The sequence below is a fragment of the Telmatherina bonti genome (assembly GCF_933228915.1).
Source record: "Telmatherina bonti genome assembly, chromosome: 18".
Classification (NCBI taxonomy): domain Eukaryota; kingdom Metazoa; phylum Chordata; class Actinopteri; order Atheriniformes; family Telmatherinidae; genus Telmatherina; species Telmatherina bonti.
The window spans coordinates 19,731,391-19,754,068 of record NC_136616.1 but is presented as its reverse complement, the minus strand read 5'-3'; the positions used below and the strand labels follow the sequence as shown (position 1 = coordinate 19,754,068).

General features: G+C 42.2%; 1 protein-coding gene across 1 annotated transcript in view; it reads right to left on the bottom strand.

Moving 5' to 3' along the window:
• Positions 1-22,678, bottom strand: part of pcdh7b (protocadherin 7b) — a gene marked incomplete at both ends in the record, with an annotated part of 107,428 nt that overhangs the window by 43,816 nt on the left and 40,934 nt on the right. The window contains 2 exon segments of the mRNA XM_079257413.1: positions 12,454-12,543; positions 12,545-12,673. Of these exon segments, the coding sequence (XP_079113539.1) occupies positions 12,454-12,543; positions 12,545-12,673 (219 nt within the window).

Genomic DNA, 22,678 nt, shown 5'->3' with positions numbered 1-22,678 from the left:
TGTTGCGTTACTTGGCTCTGATTGTGTCTGCTGATGTGTTTTGGCCATTGGGTGCTTTCCTATTGTAGTTTAAATGGAAGGTTTTGGCTGCCACTTTGGCTTTTCCTCATCTGTCACAGGAAGTTGTGCTTTTAGGACCGCAGTCATCAGAGCGGTGCATAGCTGAGCTGCTGCTTTGTGAGGTGATTGCAGTATTTACAGGCTTCAAAGGACAGCTGCCACACTGAATAGCACACAAAAGAGAAGTTAATCCATTTTTGTGCCTCTTGTTTTGTGACCTCGAGGTGGAAAAAAAAGAAAAGAAAAAAAAACACCCATACCTGGTGGAAGGGTGTAATCAAGTCGCATGCTTCCTCATGTTTCATTGGAAGCAACTCAAAGAGCGCTTTGCTTCATGAGACTTTTGTGAAATTTGTCAAGTTCTGGGCTCAAGCTGACGCAGGACAACCAAACAAAACTGGAAATTCATTCATTCATTCATTCATGATCCTAACCACTTAATCCAATAAAGGGTCGCGGGGAAGCTGGAGCTTATCCCAGCAGTCTTTGGGCGAGATGTCCAGGGTACACCCTGGACATCTCGCCAGTCCATCGCAGGGCCAAAAATGGAAATTGAAAGTGCATATTCATCCCAGCAGGAGGAGAAAATAGTGCATGGTTCCCCTCAAATAATTGCTGAGCTGTCAGCAGTGTCCCGTTTTCCCTGCTCTGGACCTTCGTATGTGGAATATCAAGTTCAAATTTTTTTTGCTTTCCCAAACAAAACTGCACAAAAAGCGATGTGGAACACAGGTGACTATGAAGAGGAAGAGGATTTCTCTCTTCGAAAAATGCTAAATAAGTCTTCCCCTCCTGCAGGTGCTTGATGTGGAGACGCAACACTGCAAGCTAAGAGAGGCAGCACAACAGCGAAAACAGAGGCCCTTAAATGGGTCAACAATGCATAAGCAAGCAGCTTCGCGCTCACGGGAGAGAAGCAAGCAAAGTGCAAATATTAGCAGCATGCACCCATTCACACATGCACAATTCCCTTCCCCTCTCTTAACACATAAGTACCTAGATGCCAATGCAATATCTCAACGGTATTTGTATTAAAAAGGGTGAGCACTCGGGCCTTCATAAAACATGCATGGTGCTAATTCTGACTGTTACGTGAATTCCTGACCTCACAGTCGCCATGGAAACGAGCTTGATGGGACTAAATGGACAGGCCTAGGTAAGAGGTCTCTCAAAAAGTGCATCAAGTCACAGACAGTGCTTCACTGCTGCAAAGGTTTGTAAAGGGTTAAAGAAAAGTGAAAAGCACCCCTTTTCCTTGTTAAAATCGAAACGTGCATATGTCTTGCCTATACAATACTACTGGAAGTTCGGAAACGTTTTTCCATTATATCCGTAAGGTAGGTGTGTATAAACCTTTTATTGTTAGTATATTTTAGAGGGCTGTTTTTCTTAGGTATACTCTATGACCCTGAGTAGTAGTGTCTACAAGGACAACGTATAGAGGGAACAAAAGGGAATTCATCAGCTAGCAGAGCTCAGAAGTATTGTTCCTCCAGGTAAACCGATTGTACACATGCATTCGTGCAGCCATACCAAGTTGTCTGTGAGTCCTCTGTGTTTCTTTATGTCTCTTTGCATGTAGAGACGGTCGCAGAGATCGTTATGAAATCCTCCAGCACCAGTAGAGTCAAAGGTCGCAGCATGGAGACACAACTCTGCCAGGGGGCACGGGTGTGAGTCTTGTGCTAGCTCTTCATTTTAATCCTTCCCTGTTGTCCCTTTTTTCACCCCCCACCCCCCACCGATTCCCCTCATTTCTTCCTTCCTTGCTTCCCACCCTTACTTCCACCATATGAGGTACATTAAACTGTATCCTCAAAGAGAAGAAGGCGAGAGAGTGAGTGAGGGAGAGCACGAGAGGATAATCCCCCTTCCTCTATTGTTACACGCTTTCATCTATTTTTATAAGGCGTAGAGCGGGGGAGCTGAGGGGCGAAAAGAAAAGGAGGGAAGTAAAAATAAGTTCTGTAGGGCTGCGGTTGTCTTGTTGCACCACAGGGACGACGATGCTTTGAATTAAATAGATGTGCGGAAAAGTGCAAGTGTAGTCATACAGTATATGCACGCTTAAACACACATGCATGTTTCACACTTTGATACACAGATTATTTTCTTTTTAAATAACTAACTATCTAGCTAATTTACAGATATATCAAAGAGTACTTCAGATGATATTGAACAACATCAGTTATAGATTATGAGATGAATGGATCAGATATTTTAAGAATAGAGAAGTCATCCTAATTTCATTGTGTAGTTTTGTAATGTGGAAACTTCATGCATATAAATCCTTAAAGTTTAAACTTGTAACCAACTCTCAGTGTTTTTTGAGCAAAAAGATGGCAAAGAATAGAAAACTGGAGTGGATTAAAGTAGATCTCTATTTGTGATGTCACTGAAAGTGTGATTAAAAATGCCCAAATGAATCTATTGAAAGCAGTGTGTTGACAAAAAAAAAAAAGAAAGCCATCCATTTTATTTCACTGTCTACAACCCGTACACATCTTCCCAGAATCGATAGCCTTGCCCTTTTCCTCAACCTCCATGCACAAACCCCACTAACACGTGTCTACGCAGATGCTTCACGTATTGTTCTCTGTTTTTAGTGTATTTCCACAGAAGCATTACAGTGCCACTTCTGTGGACGGTAGACATTTCTTTAACTGATTCTGGAAAGTTTTTTTTTTTAAACAAAAAAACTGTCTCCGTGTGGACTTGCTTTAAAAGTAGAGGAACAGTCACAATTACTGCCAACAATCTATCATGTACAGCGTCAAAATAAAGAATGCAACAAAAACAGCATGCTGGGAACGGTTTCAAATTTTTATGCTTAAGTAAATGTCATTATCACTTGCTGAGTTTCATCTTATTCATATACATTTTGCCTTTTTTTTTTATTCAATTTTCTGATTGCTCCCTGTGGCTCACTAATCCTGTGTATGATGTGCCACCCTTTATGAATCCCGTAGTGTTTGCATGCTGGAGATTAAAGAGAATATCATCTGTGAAGTTTGTCTTTATGTGTGATGAAAACTGATTTCAGAATCAGTTTTACAGCACTGGTAGTCAGAAGCCAGCATAAGCTGTTCCTAGTATTAAAGCAGAGGCTGCATGGGATTAACTTAATACATCACCTTCACATGAATACAGCTGAATATGCAATATAACATTATTACTCTAATATCTAGTAATTTTTTTTTTAAAAGAAAGAAAACAACTTAAGGTCCATATAAGTACTCTCCAAAATTTTTCACTTGCAGAGGATCATTTTTTCCTATGTATTTTCCAGCATATATTTCATGTACACTCGACAAAGTATCAAAAGATAATGCTTTTTTTTTTTTTTTTTTTTTATACATGCAAGCACTGATTATCATTAGCCCTCCGAATAACGCCAGCAGCAAACAGGCATTTGTTTGCTGGTGTTTTGACAGTTTTACAGCATTTAGCTGTGTGTCTGAGTCATCAAACCAGCCCGATTAAACGCAAACATGATGTCAGATTCCTAAATAATGCGACCTAATTGCTATCAATTAGTGGTAGCAGCCGACGCTGCTGGCAGAGCGAGGAGCTTCTCAACAAAATCCTTCTCCCAGAAGGAATGCCAGTCAACATCCTGCTGGAGCTGGGACAAACAAGCTGTTGTGGAAAAATTCACATCAGGTGTGACAAAAGTGTATCATATTTACACATGGAGGTCGGCAGATTAACTTTCAGGATTAGCCTAATTTCTTTTAGTTGTACCATTTTTAGCCGCACACATTTTCTTGTCTTTCATGTTGATCGCAATTGGAATGGTAAGCAGTGAATGGATTGTCTGCCAATACGTTGTTTGGAAGATAAATATTCCTAAAACTGTCCTTTGCATTCTAGAAAAGTCTGCAGCAACATAAAAACAACTTCACACAGAACTTCTTTGTGTTGTATCTTGAATGCTTCAAAGAACGAGTTCTTCACATTTCAGTTGGAGCGAATTTTCTTCGCTCGATGATTTATTGTCTCTGAGACCTTTATTTTCAGCAGAAGCAAATACCTATGTTTGCTATTTGGAAGCCCTCTCTTTATTATGAGTAAAAAAGGTTTTTTTTTTTCTTATCATCATCTCTGACTATTCGTGGCTTCGGCTTGTCTCTGACTGACACTGAAATGCTGCAGATAGGAAAGGGAACTTTGTATGTGAAACAGCTGTCATGGCAGACAATGAACCTTTTCTGGGCTTTTCAGCTCTGAACATGGACACAGAAAAAAAAACAAAAAAACACAGACACTGCCATGTTTTGGCTGTACTCTGCTTTTACAGCTAGGATGAAGAATTTTTGTCATGTGGAGCACTGTATGTTTCTAAATGGGGAAAAAAGCATTTTATTTTATTTTAATTTAATTTTATTTATTTCTATTTTTTATTTCATTTTATTATATTTTACTTTATTTTATTTCATTTTATTTTACAGTCATTTAGCTGACATTTTCTCCAGAGTGTATACATCTGAGAGTGAGAGCAACACCAGCAAGAAATCTAACAGTAGGGGGCATGCATTGGTTTTATATGGTGATCAACTAGTTACTGGCGGACTTCTTTTCTGACAAAGCTGTTTTACTATGTTGATGAGTTTGGGAGGAAGCACACACACACACACACACACATATACTAACTATACTATGCATAAAAAAGTGGTAAAAGTGTAAGCAGATCTACTAAGTATTAGACGTACCAATACAACTCAGGGAAAATGTTAGTGGAAACTGCTGCAAGGCAAGCTCTACATAGGTCTGAACATTCACGTACAGACAAAAAGATTAACGGAATTTGTAATTCTGAGCTTAAAGGTCAGAAAAAAGGTGAAAATATGTTTCTCCCCAGAACAGTGGCAATTCATGCAGTTTGACTACCTTTTGTCTAAAACCAAATAACAAAATAAACTGTAAAGTCCAGCTGGTTCTGCTTTTCATATCTGGTGCGATTCCTCAGAAAGTTCTGTAATAATGTTCTGTGCTTTGTGATAGGCAGAATTCCTAGTGTACAAGTATTCCGATGAAACAGGATAATGTGCTCCAGCAGAGTGTGAATTTGTGCTTATGTGCCTAAACTGTGAGATATAAAGAAGGAGAGGGGGGAGACAATGTTTGCACATAAAGTATGGTATGTTTTGCAAATGCATGAATGAATGCATGTGGCTTAGTGTCGATGTGCAGAATGTGTGAGCACCTGAATGTGTTTTTTTTTTTTTTTCCCCCAATTCTGTTTCTGTTGTTTTTGTTTTCTTTTTCTTTTAACAAATTCCCTGAAGTGAGAAAAGGAAGAAAAAAGATGGCCTTCAGTTTTTGCCTTTCACTGTTCCTCTCAGTTATGCTTGTAGAGTGAATTGCAATGCGAAAGCATCTGCACATACATATGGACACCTGTTGCTTCGCAGAGGGCTTCTTTGGATGCTCGGCCCGTATTCACCCTTGCAGTCTGCAAGTTAGATTATTGGCATTGCTTTCAGCAACACCCTCCCTTGCAATAGACCTCACACTGTGAAAGACATGGCACCCACTGTTTCCCAGTGCTGCACACCTGGTGTTTAAACATGCTCCAGTAAATATGATTGCTCCAATCCTCATAATTTAGTCACCACGTCACAATCGTGCACAGAATCCCAACTGTACTGGGTGGGAAAAGAGATGAAAGTTAATGAGAGGGTTGACCAGGAGGGGTTGTAGGTGTAGGGGAGAACAAATAATTGTGTGAAAGGGAGGGAGGGAAAGGGGGCTGACAGCCTCTGGGGGTGCGTAATTTTTTTTCATTCAAAAACTGCCTCTCATTCCTCATCACACACAACAACCGACATGCGCATCCCAACCGAAGAGCAATGGTATTTTGACATTGGTTTGGAGAAAGAAGGAAAAAATGAGTGCTTGGTTACAGTGCTTATCAACTGCGGACAAAGTCAAAGTGATTTTTAGATTTCTACACAACTGCCCACATCATTTGAATACAGCCAAATTCCTAGTCCACCACTTAGTAGACTGAAAAAAGGCACAACATGCACACGGTGGCGCGTATATGACAATAAGCCCTCATGGAAAACCCATTCTGCCTTCTCTCCAAATCTTGCACAAATGCTGGCTTGAGCTGTAACAACTGAGCTGCTAGAATGCAAAAGGCAACATGGAAATGCAACCAAGAACCAGTTTCAAACCAAACGAGAAAAAAAAACAAAAACTTGCAAATTCACTTGGAAACAATATGACCGTTTTGCTTGAGCACATTTTCCGCCTTTCTTTATGCAGAGTTCAGAAGCACGTTTTTCTCTCTTAAACCAAAGGTCACTGGGATTGCATAATGCTGTACTACCAAGTGATATGTCAGCCTGGTTGACAACTTTTGTAATTTTTGTCAGATATGTCTTAAAGAGAGAGAAACTCAAATGGAGCACTTCTGACTAATGGTGACAGTTGGTGCAGTCAATTTACCACTTTTTAAAAATTCCAAAGCATATAAAACAAACCCGGATGGATGGATGGATGGATGGATGGATGGATGGATGGATGGATGGATGGATGGATGGATGGATGGATGGATGGATGGATGGATGGATGGATGGATGGATGGATGGATGGATAGATAGATAGATAGATAGATAGATAGATAGATAGATAGATAGATAGATAGATAGATAGATAGAGAACATATGAAGATGTGAACAAGATAACTTGTTAATGTCTGTGAATATTCAGGTTATTTTACATTGTGTTACTGATGAAAACGGAATTTTCCGTATTGTTCGGAACACCTTCTAGTATCTTTTTTAGGCAGTGTTATGAGTGTTTCTCCTTTGTAGTAGGCTGAATAGCTCTAATTTTGCAGCTCCGGATGTGTTTGTATACCATCACAGCTAAATGAGAAGATACGTTAGAAGATACAGGGAGAATAAATAAGCTCTTAATGGTCTCCCGCCAGCATCTTTAGGTAGGTATGCAGGCTTCGTTCTCTAAATGTGATGTGCGATGGGGTTAAGATTGCGCTGATGGGGCTTCACACAGCCTATGTGAGGAGACAGAGAGGAAGATGAGACTGTGGATGTGACGCTTGGGTATGATTTGAATACCTGCCTGCTCCGGCTGAGCGGTGATCAATCACCTTTGTGTCAGCCGCCACTCCCTGCTGGCAACTTCTCCACACATTTAACCTCCATCCCTCACTTTTTTTCTTCTGTTTCTCAATCTCTGTTTCTATCCTTTTTTTTTCTTTTTTTTTTTTATCAATTTTCTCTCCATCTCCCGGTGTCTTTCTCACCTCCCATCCTTCGACAGCTTGTAACTCATTCTTTTTGTCTTTTCAATGCCTTCTTCTTCTTATGTTCCCCTCAGCACTTTCTCTCACATCATCTCATCACCTTCTCTTGTTCATTCTATCTCCCTCGGTGTCGCCTTGCCTTAGGAGATGACGGAGAGGAATGAGAGGGAACGCAAACACTGCTGCATTATGTGGAACCATTCAAACCTTTCCTATCAGCCCTTTAAACATCTGTCTTACTTTTAACATCATTATTTGTGTGTTTTAACTCAGATTTACACACACGCAGTGTAACCTTGAGGAAGACAAAGTGTTGATGGAGGTCATGATGGTTTCACTACACCACTCAGGCGGCGATGTGCACACTAATACATACACACATGGACAAACAGACATTCATCCTTCCACCAACTTGAGGGAAATCAGATGTAAGACCAGCGCTGCTGCTGCTCCGCTCTTGAAATATGAATGGTTTTAATTAAACAAACTCACTTTGCCATCTGGCCCTACAATTGGGTGCGCCTAATGAAGAGACTCGCACGCACACAAACACACATGCACATTATTAACTGGGCTAAGCAGCATTCCAACGGGTAGAGCTTGGGAAAAACCACAACAACAATGTGGTGATCTGGTGAGATGCTTCACAGAGCTGGAAAATGATTCAGTGCCTCATTGTGCTGAATGAAGGGTGTCTAATATGGCAGGGGCGCATTAGCTTGCATGTGACTGAGCATGTGTGCATGTGCCATGTTACTTTTTCAGAGATTTTTTTTCTTTTTTTTTTTTTTCAAGGGTGGTTTTCTGTCTGTGTTTTCTTTGTGCTTTGGAAGCTTGTCAGTAAAAGCTCAGTCAGTGTCTCTCCTCATAGACGACCTGACTGATAACTGCTGTGATGCACCACTTGTCTGTCCTACTCTGCTGAACTGGCTAGCCGGCACTAAATGATGATGTTGGTAATCCAACTGTGGTACCCTAAGTTTTCTCAGCAGGAGAGGCAAGAGAGAGAGAGATAGAATGTGCTCCTGTGTGTTTGTGTGTGTGTGTGCTGGAAGGGTTGAGATTGTCTGGCAGCCAAAGGAGAGAAGAAAACGTGGGAGGCATGCTAACGTTAGCAGCCAGTAGGATCTGCTATTACTCTCTTACAGGCTACAATAAATTTGCACTCCTCATCTGTCTTAGCAGCCGGCATAAACAAGATCAGGAATCAGTTTCTGCGAAGTGCTCTCTGTGATGTAGAGGAATGTAAAAACTTGAGCAAACTAGTGCATACCCTGCTATCTGCAGGAGACCATGAGGAGTCATGGGGACACTCCGATGATATTTGTTTTCAATCTGAAAATCCGACATGAAACTTATTTGCCCATGTCTACATGGGACCCATTAGCATTTCACATTGTAGCATAGCATTTGGCAGCCCAGCATACACCGTCATAGTAAGTCAGAGCTAAAATGGAAGGTTACTGTAATGTATTTCCATTTTTCCATGAGTGGAGGGAAAAAAAAAAAAAAAAAGAAACACAATATAACAACGCACGCCACGGATCAAATGCGATAGATCCTCGGCAGCGTGACCTACGGCAACCGTCACAGCACACCGCATATCTGCACTGATGTGCTGAAAAATTATATTACATCTTTAGTGCCGGGAGCGGCTCAGATTCATGTGCACGTCTCGCATGGAGACGCTCCACACGGCCGCAGACACCTCAGTCATCATGAAAGAGCAGCGTGGAGAAGTGTTATTTTGAGGTGTGCTTGAACTAACTTAGTAAAAATTTGAAAAATCCACTGCCTGTCCCCCCCCCCCACCCCCCCCCACCCCACCCACCCCCCACCCCCCACACCTTCCCCTCCTGGCAATATGGAGATCAATGACGAAGCAAAAGCCTTTGACCCAGCGATAACGTTGTACATCTGGAAGGGCTCTTTGACATCCATAAAGGCCTAATCGGGTGTTTGACTCCAAACACTCAGCGTTTATGAATATCTGATGAGCGCAAGGGTGAGCTTATGAATAAGTGAGAAGACCAGCTGTGCCTCAAAAGATCAAGACTTCATAACACAGCTGAGCAAGATATGGAAATGAGAACAACACCAGAACAAATTCGTAAATGTATGCATTCTGTGATTCTTGACATGCAACCTTTGACTGTTTAGTGACTGGGCAGAAAGAAAGTCTATTATTTATCTCAGCAGCGTGAAATAGATCAAGAACGTGTTTCTGAACCAACCCCGTCACTCCTGTCTTGAATCTGACCTTGATAAGCACATCTGTGCAGTGGTAGAAACAAAGGAAGGATGAGTAGTAGGAGAAAAGAGTGAAACACGCATTGTCATCATTTGTTAGTCCCTGGGAGGGGGTGGGTTGAGATAGTTGGCAGTGGTGGCAGTGGAGAGAGAGGTTGGGTACTTGGGTGTGAGCAGCTGCCATTCAGGGTCATTCTTTGTGTGAATTGTGTGAACATTCATTGATGATTAGAAAGTCAGAGCTGGGAAAAGTGCAAAATTATAAGGATTCTGTTTCACCCTGAAACTAAGCAATAACAATCAACTAAAACGAATCAATAGCACAATGCAAAAAAAAATTGTGCTTCTTGCTAACAGGCCGAGTTGTTGAAAGATATAAATGAGTACTAATTTATGCCCCTATTACTCACAAATCAAGCAATGTAAGTTTTTTTTCTACCAATTCCTCCTTCCTTCTTTTCTTTCTACAGAGATTAGACCCGCACCTCAAATCACTCTTGCATAACACACCTAAATGTCTGCAGCTACAAGTCGCTAATGATGCCCATGTTAGCACTAAGCACCGCAGCATGCCATCTGCTAACTTTTGTTCTCCCTCTTTCCTCATTGCTCTCTAATTTTGTAGAGGGGCTCCATACAGAGCAAATGTAGCTCTGACGGTGTCTCTGTGAACTCTGGCTACAGCACTAAGGGGGAGTGCTAATGACTATAGTTAGCTTCCCTCAAAAGGCTGTAGTAGTTTGCCAATATTTGCCCTAACCTTAGATGATTGTATTTATTGTAGGTATTTAGCTGATTCCCTTATCCACGGTGACCTAGCATACAGCAAGTGAGCCAGAAAGAAGACCACTTGCTCCTCAAGGACACTTTACAGGAGACAAAAGATCTAAACCATTTACAGCCGGACTACAAGGCCACCCTGCTGCTTACCCAAGCCCAGATTGTATCGCTCCAAAAGACACAGAGTACAAACTGTAAGATCGGCAAGAACTGGAGGGTGATTTAAAAACAACACAGTGAACAAAAGAAGCCAATATTCACATACACTCCCCCGACTTCAAATCTCACTTGTGCTGCTGCTTTTCCATCTGCATCCACACACACACAAAGCACAGTTTAGCTGATCTCTCTAAAGATAGTGAGCAGCAGTGGAGCTTGTTGTTTCTCTTAGATGGAGACTGATTCACGAATTGACCTTGATTCTGTTCTCCAACAAACCTCCTTTAAAGCTTCGAAGCCCTTTCTTGTCCCTCCAGAAGCTGTTGAATTATAGAAATCGCATATTCTATGCATATTAAGCTAAGGTTGTAGATGGCTGCAAATTGGGCTGTTTTAATGGTACACAATCTTTCTGGGCATTGAATATGCTATTTTCAGACAGATTTATGTCCTATTTATGCTGTTTTGATTTTGACAATACATTTGACTGACAGGCTCGTCGTATTTCTGATGTAACTACGTTGCTTGTGACTGTCTCTGTTTATTCGCATGAAAGAGAAACCAGGATAAAACGAGTCTTCATTTTAAGGCCTAATTTGCCCTGTAAATGGCATCTATTGTGCGAGAAAAGGAGAATTTAATATCCTCCAGGTTGATATATCGGCCCACATCAAAGCGTTTCAAATCCCTTTTAATCTCCATTAAGGCCAAAATTCAAGAAAACTCACCCAGACACCTGCGTAACTGCTCTTTTGATGTGCCCATCTGTCTGATTTGCCTGACTTTCCTTTTGCTGTCTAGAATAACAGCGAACCCTTAACTAGACATTCGCTCCCTCACATATTTCCTCAAGGAAATGCAATCTTAATGTTTCATTGTTTTAATCAATTAACCAAATAATCTATTTTTTCTTTTATTTTGGTCAGACTAATCCTACAATACAAATACAACGTCTCCATCTTGGAGGAGAGGATCCGAATCTTTAAGCCATTTGAATATCTTTATCCTAAGCTGCAGTGGCGAAGCCTCTGCACTTAGGCTTAGCACTCTCAAGACAGCTACTCCTTGTTAAGCATCGCCTCAGACTCCTAGACTATGAATGGGTCCATTACCCTCATCTTTCACTGCACACCCGCCCACACACGCACACGCACACACACACGTACGCTCATATATTTGGGTGTTAGTAACTCAGGATAGCTTTGAGAAGGTTCTGCAAGAGAAAATACAGTACTTTACCAGGAGACTGCTTCTACAACAGGCTTTTTTTTTTCCATTGCTCCTACTCACTCTCTCTAGGCTGCAGTCTTTTTACATTACAACCTACAGAACATCAGTTCTGTCTCCCAATTGGAGAAAATTGAAGTCCTTCATAAGGGCTGCAAGCCAAACAGGAATTTGCAAATCAGTGAGGCAGCTGTCTATACACCACCTAAACAATTCCACTGGAGTATCCACTCCATTCTGCGACACATTTTTCCAAAGAATGCAGGGCAAGTTGGAGATATATTATAGAACCCTATCCTACACAACAAAGGAAACTCAGTGGGAATTGTAAAATTTCCAAAACAGCAGTGAACTAAAAGGATCAAAATGATGTGAAAGGTGTTCATCTAAAACAGTGAGACTGTTACATATAATCCCTCATGTAGCTCCTTTGATCAGACAAGCTTGATGTTTCTAAGACACAACCACATGTTTTAAAATAAATCCCCAGACCTCATATTTCACATGATCTGTCAGTGGGCCCTAGCTCTAAGAAAAGCAGTTGCTGCATTATAACGGCCACAAAAAGGGAGATCTGTGTCTGATTGTGAGCCTGTCTATCATTGGACGTCCTATGTGAATTCGCTGTAGGCAGTATGTGCATGTGTGCTTCCTGTATCTTAACGATTTCTTAATCTCCTTTCAGTGTTTGCCCCTACCATTTTCCATGTGCTCTGCCTCACCGACACTGCCATCCGGCGTTGTCCTCTCGTAGCTGTCCTCAGGTAGGGGAAGGGCGCCCAGCCGGGGGCCCGACGAACTCTTGCTGCTGGGTGTCTCGGATTCATCCAGGCCGCTGTCGTAACAGCTCTGCAGAGATCCCTGCTGGTGAGGGTCCTGGGGCTGGCTCACCACCGAGAAGGTCACTCGGCGAAACGGCTACAAGAGAAACCAAATGGCCGGGGGTCACTATAAAAGGGACTGTTTTTAGTCTTGTTTTCTTTTATTGTTAGATGTAAGATTGGGACTTGGATCCTCTGGAAGCAAGATTTGGGTCAGGATGGTTGGGACATAGATTGGGGAAAAAAAGGGGGCAAAGAAAGGGAGGCGTAGATGCGTACTCGCTAGAACAGAACTAATGGTACCACAGGTAATTCAAACAAGCTAACCAACCCCCAATAACTACTTTATCTCTGTATCACAACAATTAAACATTTTGATCATGGTTCCGCCTCTCTCTTCCCAGGATAGCTTTAAAAAATAACTAATAGCACATTTAAGTGGCTGTACAAAAAGGTTTTTTCCCCATGTTCAAATTGCCACACAACCTAGCTAAGCTTCTTTGTTAAATACAATTAAGGAGGGGGGGGGGGGGGGGGGGGGGGGCAGAATGCAGCAGCCTTGTTGACTTGTTTATGTGCGTACTGAAAAGAGGACAAGGTGAACAAGCATTCAGCTCCACGGGAGGTCTGATTTGACGAGAGAGAGCAAAGCCGCCAAGGCAAAAGATGAGCGTGCGCACACACAAGCACGCTTCCTCAACAGCGTTTGACCATACAAAAGGTTTCGCGAGATGAGGTGTGGGTTCACGCTGCTCATCACACGCAGCCTGCCCAAACACAGCACCGTTCGAACAGTGTCTGTGTTCAGCAGTAACAGAGCATGTCATTAAAGCCAAGGCCTGTTCCTCACTGTCTCAGCCTGTTTCGCTTCTTCTCTGTATCTCTCAATCCCTGTCTGAACAATGTACAAAGGTAATGGCAGAGAGGGATGATAGAGGGAAAATGGGCATGAGGCGAGGAATGAAAGATCACGCTTGGTCATTACCGGAATAAATGGCATAACAAATTGTTACTGCCATTCATTAATTAGATCCAAACAGCGTCTGAGCTTGCCTCTGTTGCTGCACATATTCTCACACCTTGCTGGACTTTATCACTTTCTCACGAGCCCCGTTTCTCGTCCGCTTTCATCCCGTCTCCTCCTTCTGTTTCCTTGATCCATCATGAGGATATTACAGAGTGCTGAGGCCCATTACTCAAAAACATTCTCCTCCTCCCACTCTCACCCCTTTCCGTTTGTTCCCCAGTTGTTTCACCTGATGAAATAAAATCGGTTAGCCACAGCGATTCCTAACTGCACTTTGAACATGTACATGATGGATAACTCATATTTTCCCTATTACTGGTTCTCAAGGGCAGAAATCCTCTTCTCCAGTTCTTAAAAACAGATGTAAGGAAGTTTTTCCACAGGTGTTGACAGGTCACCTTTGTTATTTTGGTATCCCGAGACACTTGCTGTACTGCAAGCACTCGGCCAAGCACATACTGTGAAAGATTCTCTTTTTGATAATCAAATTTCCCACAAGCTACTGGGAAAAAATGGGCTTCCGAGTGAGTGTGTGTATGTGTGTAATGGAAGAGAGTGAAAATTTGCATTTATTTATATATTTCTGCCCAGTTTTTTTTCTCTGGCTGGCTGACTAACACAGCAAGCTTGGCAATAAATCATGTTTCCATGTAATTACAATCAACACTCAACAAATGAATTGGTATAAATATTCATGGAAATTTCACTTGGATAGTCAAACATTTGTTGCATAATTAAAACAGGGGCTAGAAGGAAAACTGCTCTAAATAAGTGCAATAACACTTGAAGAGATGTTAAGATGGGAAACCAGATTTTTTGTGTTTGTTTGGTTTTACTTTCTTGTTTTTCCCTTCAAAACACTTGTTTAGTGTGAGGTGTGTGTTAACAAATCCCACAGCTTGTGCAAGGAAAATGAAAAAAATAATAATTATTGAAAAAAAAAAAAATGGGGCTTCATCTGAATCACATTCAGTGGAAACACTCACTCTTTGGGAAATGTGTATTTCTAATGATACAAATGAAACAACTGTTGCATAATGAATGGCAGGTGAATGGCAGAGAAAAGAAAACTCTGAAGCAGTGAAGGAAAATTGAGTTTGGAAAAGACGAACCAAGCAAATAGGAAAAGAAAGAAAAAGGTTAAATGAACAAATAGATTTTGTTCACCCAAATTTCCGCCTGATTTTCACTTGAGTGAGAGAAAGACAGAAAAAAAAAAAAAAGCTAATTTGTTTGTAGACCAAAAATGGAGTTCATGCAGAGATTGCCGAAGGCTTTGGATTAAAATCTGCAGCCACCACCATCTGCACAGCAACCTTCGTTTTTTTGGTGTGCCTGTATTTTGTCTTTTCCAGGAGAAAACAGTTAAGAAAAATTCGTTTCCAAACATGCCAAACAATATCATGTATAACTTTCAGGTTACCACAACAAATCGAATGTTTTTTTTCTTTCTTTGTGTCGTGTATCCATGCAGAAGAGGATTTTGGGAGTCATCTTGTGTCCAAACACAAGAGAAAAAGAAATAAAGAGCCATTAAAAAGCAGGGCCGACAACTTGGACTAAGTTGCCCTGAAGATACTGCAATGCAGAGAGTTCACATAAACAACTAAAACATGTTGTAGGTGTTATTGGATGAACCCAGACTCCTTGCTGTTTATCCATGCTTTCAATTGGCATAGAGGTGATGACCTCTTTCCAGAGTTTGGTCTTTTCCAAACTTAATGCATTTCTTAAACTACATGGCCTTTTGATGCTGATCCCCCCTTATCTCCCACTCTGACCTTCTGCTCCCCTCACCATGAAATCAATTCAGCAGTGACAGAGCCAGAAGCACTAGCACATACATTAGCGCAAGAACCTCTTACTATTTAATTATGAAGTGGAGCCACACTTTTTAAGCAATAATAACTTTAACCCTGATTCTGCTCAGACTGTCTGAGCAGAACTTTTTTCTTTCTTCTGCTTTAGGTTTCAAAGTCTGTTTTACACCTACACATATACTACACATATACATAACTACATGACCAAACCCCAGGCTGTGCCCTGCCAGACAAGCTTGTGTTTAATGTATGGCTTTCATTACAAGTTAGCACTGCTTTCCTTTATTTTTGCCAGATGCTGGGACCCCTTTTAGGGGTCCCGATGGTGGAGGGGCCTCTTTTTGGGGTGTGCCTGTGATTGAAATCCAGCTGCGACAACCACGGGTGATTGAGCAAATCCGTCATCCCAAAAAATGAACAATGAAAACAAGCAGCAGGTTTACTTGGAGCTCTGGCCGGGGCCGGCCTGGCCTATTTCCTGGAGGCTAAAGGGAAAACACATGGGTTGCCTGACTCAATCGAATGTGTGGCCAATGAAAACAGGTCCATTTCACTCATGTCAATAATCTGTGACCTCTTGGATTTGATTTTCATTTTCCGTTTTGCCTAGTGAACGTCTGGCCACTGTCAGCATCAGTTTGTTTGAGTTTTACTTCTTCTTTTATCTGCCAGTAAACTTTGACTGGATAGCACATTGGTTTGACATACAATCCTCTGCTTCTTCAAAAAGCTTCCAGCAAATACAGCAGTTACAAACATATTTAGGGGCGTTGGAGTGGCTTTAATGTCAGGTATTTTGTCAAAGAATTCCCATTATCGGACACTGACTTACTCATTCCTTTAGCATGGCAGGCATCCATTGTTTCTGTGATTCAGCACATGCACAGACCACACAATGCTACCTGTGTTTGTGCTCTACTGTTGGCTTCATGCACGTATGACTTTATAATTAAGTCCACGTTCACCGGAGCCCCTGGATGAAATGAAGGATAATGGAAAAGTTGTTGGAAAACAGGGTGTGTGTAATTTCAGCTGTAAATACCTTTGGCTGATGGCAGTGACCCACTGCCGTGAACTTCAGGAAGTAATTGTGGCCGAGTTGGACTTGGGGCAAGGGGAGCAAACATAAACTGTGGGAACAGTGTGTTATTGCAGTCAACCAGGAGAAATGGAGGGATACAGTGAAGCGAGTTTGAGCAAGTAAGATGGAATGAAAGATAAGGAGGCCGGTGAAAAATGCAGAGAGCCAAAGAGATCTGGAGAGTGATGGGGATGAATGACACGCAAGTGCAGCCAGGATTGTCAAAAGTGCCAGTCGGTAATTAAGAACCTGTGTTTCATATTTAATGGGCAACCAGACAGTGACCTGATATGCCACCTGAGACACGCAGACAGTGCCAAAAAGCAGTGGTACACCAAACAGCATTCTTGCAAAGACCTTAAATTGGCTTAACCTAATTGCGTCTGCCTGCTTTGCAAAGCTTAAATGCAACAGAAACTTGGTGTAACTCCAGCTCTTAGGATTACAAAGTTCACAAGATACAATGATACTGAGGTGATAAATGAGACAGATGCCCTCAAGGTGAACTGACTGTAAATCAATTGGAATTTGATCAAGGTGGATTCAGGTTTTATTTGGGTTCTGCTTAGTTGTAGCTAATTAGGGTGTTGCGCTACAAAATGCGGACGCTATGCAGGCTCAGCTGCCAAAAATAAACTGGAAGACTGAAATGTGGAGGGTCCATCAGGTGAGTAAGAGCCCCACTTCTATGGATGACCAATGGTATTTTACAAAGGTTAGTGCTGAAAAAGTTGTGGGAATGTCGGTGGAGGAGTTGGCTGCGGCTTTGTTAAGGCGACCTCCCGCTGAGTCTCAAGGATCATGTTCTAGTCTGACTGATAGCTTTGGCCCCGTCAGGCTCCAGTGCACCTCTTAACGTCCCCCTTTGTCTTCAAACCCCCATATCCTCCATACACATTTCTCCTCAGACATTCTTCACCAAACTGAAATAAAAAGCACGATGACGACAAAAGCAAAGAGTGACATTTTAAGATTTCAGAAGAAAAAGGGGAAAAAAAACAAACAAAAGAAAGATAAAAAATGTTATCTTCAGAATCAGCAAAGATACAAAAGGTTAGTTTTCTTTTTTTTTTTTTTAAAAAAAAAAGGTTTTTTTTAAACTCTTTTCAGGCTTACAAGCTGCCAGTCCTTCGTTTTAATGGCGAGCACAATAATGACAATAAAAACAGGATAGAGGTAGTGATAGAGCTAAATACCACTCTATGTTTAAAACTATGCCAGGGAAGTGTGGGGCCGCACAACACACTTGAGGAAAAAGCTTGATAATAGCAAATTTAGACACCTTTAAAAATACTTTTTATGACAGGAAGTGCAGACGTTGTCAGTAACACAGCTCACAGGCTCATTAAGAGTTGATGATGCTGTTAGCACTCTCCTGTCGATCTTAAAACTCGTGAGAGTGTTTTTCACTCTTCCATTTTACCATGTGGTTGTTTTATGGTCTGACAGAACACCGATCAATCGCTTGTCCTTCAGTGATTGTCCACTGGCATTCTCTTGAGTCTTATTGACCCCCTTTTTCCTCCTCTGGCAAAAGAAACAGTTGCATATCTGAATGCATTTCATTCACAGCAGGAAACCCAAAACACAACGTCCACAATGTTTCCAGTTTTGTTTAGTTGGGGCTGTGCCATAAAAAAAGCTGTTGCTTGGCACAAAAAATGTTCTCCTAAGGAACTCTGTTGGGATCGGTTCTCAGAGCCGGTGCCTCGAGAACCCCTTTGGATTGAAAAATAGAAAGTGGGAATTAAAGTGAAAGAAGTGAAAAAATGAGCTGGAAAATGTGTACAAAAAGAGGGAAATGGAAGGGAAACAGATGAAAAGAAAAATTGGAAATTTGGTCATCTTTCTATCCGAAGCCTCATTTGGTTTCTTCATCCACTTTTCCTCATTTTTCATCTTTTTTTTTTCCTCTCTGTGCTTGGAATGCCTTTGGAAGAGCGCCACAGCTAGCGCTTCCTTATTAGCATGCGCTCCATGCATACAGCCAGAGACAGGCCCACAGGAAAAAAAAAAAAAAAAAGAGAGAAAGATCACACGTGGTTACTTTCTTAAAGTCTGGACTAAACTTTTAATTGCTCTTCAAGTGGCGGATTAGGCCACTGGTGTAACAGAGATACTATTTTGGGATGGGGGAAGGGGTGCGTTTGAACATCTTTAGAAGCTTAACCCAACCTCTGACCTGCTTTGAATGCCAAAAAAGATGTGCTTTTATTACTTTTTTTTTTATTCTTTTTTTTGTTTTTTTAGACTTAGGAGGTGGGAGCAGGATGACGTAGTGGTGGTGGTGGTGGTGGGTGAGCGAGAGAGGTAAGTGTCTCTGGATTAGCTTCAAACTGACAAATAATACCTCTTGAAGAACACTCCTCTTTTAGCTGGGCACCAAGAACATTGTCATAAAAAACCCAGTGTTTTGTAACTGATAGCGTGTGGCTAAAAAGAACACGAAGAAAGAATAAATGAAAGCTTCACAATTCATAAAGCAAGGCTTGTCATTGTCAACCGCATGTGCAAATGCATGCACATTTACACTGTGGTACATTTTGCAGATTTCTGCAGCGGCATCCACGACTTAAGTTACATCTCCTCATTGGGAATGGATAAGACCTTATCCTGTGACATCATGTTGGAGCGGAGAGAGCTGCGACTGGCAGACAGAGGGAATGAGTGTCAACCAAAACCCCAGCCATGGTGTTGCTTACATGGAGCCTGCCTTAAATCCTGTTATCATATTTTATTTTTTGGGGTTTATTTTTGTTTTCTCTTGGCTTCAAGCTTTGGTTTGTACACAGAATTATATAGGATGTCCATGTGAGCATAAATGTGCACTCAGGTGAGCAAATGTCTCCTGTCTATCTATGCATATGAGCATTGCTTCCCCAGGTATGGCATTGGGCCTGGTAAGGGGGAGGGAGGGGGGGAGTTTAGGTGTCATATTATGTGGATTCATCACAGTGCTGTGTGGCAGTGCTTTGTCCAACCAATGGCCTACTACTGTCAGTTTGTAGCCAGCCTGGGGGCTGGCGCTAACGTTAGCTTGTTGTGACACAGGTCTGGGTGTCAGCAGAAAGCATGACACGGCATCAACAAAGTGGCCAAATGCCACAGCTGAGCATTTGTCATGGAGGATATGACACACAGCAGCAGCTCGCTTACTTTGCTGCCTGTCCCACTGTAGCCCAGATGTAAGATTTAAAAAAGCCCCCAAATGTTATTTGAAAGAAGTGAATGTCACCACAGAGAAAGGGGGAAAAAAAACCCACAATGATATGATCAAAAGGCATATACAGATTGTGGAGAGAGGGATAAGGACAGAAAAAGGCCGAGATAAGGAAGAGAGACTGAGACAGTGTAGAGGCTTTAATGGGGCTGATAAATGATTCTTTATTTACCATCCTGAGTCACTGATGACAGATAACCTGCATTTAGGGGATCAGGGATGCCATCCAAACAGGCAAAAGAGAGAGGAAAAAGATAGATTGGGGGAGGTTAGAGAGCATATCCAGCTTATCCCTTAATGAGGCGTTCTGTTTGAGTACGATCATGTGGGCATGTATCATTCATGTGGGATAAGTAGAAAGCGTCTCCCCGCGTGTCTCTGTGTCCTCATGCATTCTTTCAGAAATACACATAGTAGTGTCATTTTTTTGTGGGGGTAGAGCCACCAGGTGGCGCGTCTTTGCCTGCCAAATGAGTGCCAAATATATGTCCTGATCGTATCACACAGAAATACAGATATACACACACACACACACACACACACACACACATACAAATGCTTACAGGTCCCATCCACCACCTGCTCCTGACAAAGCAAACATAGGACAGTTATGATTCAAACAATTATGAAAACAATTACTACAAATGAGTAATTAAACCCATATGTCGGGATAAATGAACTGATGGTGAAAAAGCAGAGTAGGATGAAGTAGGATGGAAAAAGCCCAAGGCAAGTGAAGGGAGGAATGAATAACGAGCGATGGGATTGAAAAGGAATTGAAAGAGATATGTGGAGTCGCTACAGTAAACTGTGCTGGTGCAACATGAGGATTATCAAAAATGGAATGGCTTCACCCGTACACATACCCTCTCTGTCATGTTCCCCATCCCTCTGTCCTCGTTCATCATCCCAACTCAGGCCCTTATCTCCCCCCCCCCCCCCCAACCACTACCCCACCGCTTTAGCTTCTCTATCTACGTCTCCACCACTCTCACCCACTCTCTTCCTAACTCGCTATCTTTGTCGAGATCACGCAAGGTCAAACCTCCCCGACATTTGATGGATGAAAATGGAATTAAGATGAAAGCACACTTTCAGATAATGAAGATATGCAGTGGGAGATTAGGAGGCCGGGGAGGCTTGCTGAGGTGCCGACCAAATTAATATTGAAATTTATGTGTGTTTGGCTCGTGCCCAGACAATCCCCATGTGTTATTTCCACCAGGGGGGCCAAAGTGGAAAAAAAAACAAAAATCTTAATAGGAAAAGTGGAAAGGCGGCACCTCTTTTTCAGCTGACAGGGTTCATTTTGTCTGATGTGAGAAGGTAGAATGAAGTAGTGCACAGGGCAGCTATTGAGCAGCGGAGAAGGGATTGTGCTAGATATGACGAATGTGCGAGTTCGAGGGGCTTCGCTTGCAGCATTTAAGGATTAACTTGATTTTTTGGTGCAATGTCCATAGGTAGATGATTGAGGCTTGCTTAGGTGTAGCATGTTTACATACTAAGATGTGCCTACTCAGGCATTTGCATGTACTTTGCAAGGGATATGACCTCCTTTACAAAAAGTAACACAGGCAAGCTCATACAACTTACAATCCAATCTTCTCCGTCTCAGCAGCTCTGAAGGGCTGGATGAGTGTATGTGTGTTTGAGGAGTGCGTTACAGGAGATAGAAGGGAAGGATAAGGCTCCTGTGCCTCAGAAGGCATCAAAGACAGACAGTCTATCAAGGCCTCGTATCACTGTCTGATGGCAGCGATATGCACACTAATCCGCATGTAAAATAGTCCTGTCCTCTGAGGCACTTCTTTAAGTGCACTCAGCTAACAGTCTCACTGCTTTTTTTCCCCAGATTTTAGCCTTCTCAGACACTATTACTAGTGAAAAAGAAAGGAAAAAAATGCCAAGGAGATCATCTGTATGCTCTTAAGGTCTCATTTTCATCTCCAGCTCTATTAGATCTCATTACCCAGTTGTTGACTGGGCTGCCATTTTGGGTAGTTAATGGGAAATTTGATAATGGCGTCAGGTTTGCTTTGGTCCCTGCCATCGCAGCGCTCCAGAATTAGTCATGCTTTGTTAAGATGGCCCAGGAATGACACAAAGAAAATGCAATTAAAATAGCAATTCGAAAAAGACAAAAATGCATAAAAAAACAATGAGGGGTGAGAGCAGGAGATATTCATCTTCGTCCTCTCCAAGCTGCAAGCTGCTCCCCTTTATTGGACAGAAAGGAGAGGGGAAAGAAAAAAAAATGCGGTCAAGTTACAGCGGGGACAGGCAACAATGAAGCTCTTTGTTAAGACATCAGGTAAACAGGCAGAATACAGAAAATAGCTTCTCTCTTTTTTTTTTTTTTTTACTAGCCAAAGGGTACAAAAGGGTCAAATAGGTATGATTACAGAACACCTGTGTCTGCTCTCAAGCGAGTTCAGTACCAACGTACCAATGCCCCTTGTGCAATCAATCCCCGCCTACATATGTGTGTGCGTGCATGTGTGTGGTTTTTTTTTTCACCTATCACCTTACCAGCAGCTGGTATTCAAGGAATAAAAGAATCATCGGTGAGACAGCCAACGGAGGCATAAGATGAAGAAGTGTGGTGAGTGGGAGTGTCGCAGTAGTGCACCAGGCAAGCAGATGGAACAGATCCTGTGTTGAGATGAAAAACCCCCTCCCCCACCTCTTCGTGGTGCAGGTGAAAGTACCTAACTGTATGCACGGCCCCCCTCCTTCTCCTCTTTCCTCTACTTTTAATCAAGAGAAAGGCAGAAATGAAAGGATAGGGAGCTTTGGAGCGTGTGTTCGTGTGTCTGTGTATGTGTGTGTTGGCGGTTGAGGTGGGTGGGGGGTGGGCTAAGGAAGAATGGCTTCCATTGAAGTAACCTAAGCTAACGGGGGATGATGGCTGCCATGTGGACACACAAGACCAAGCACAAGACTGCTTGGTG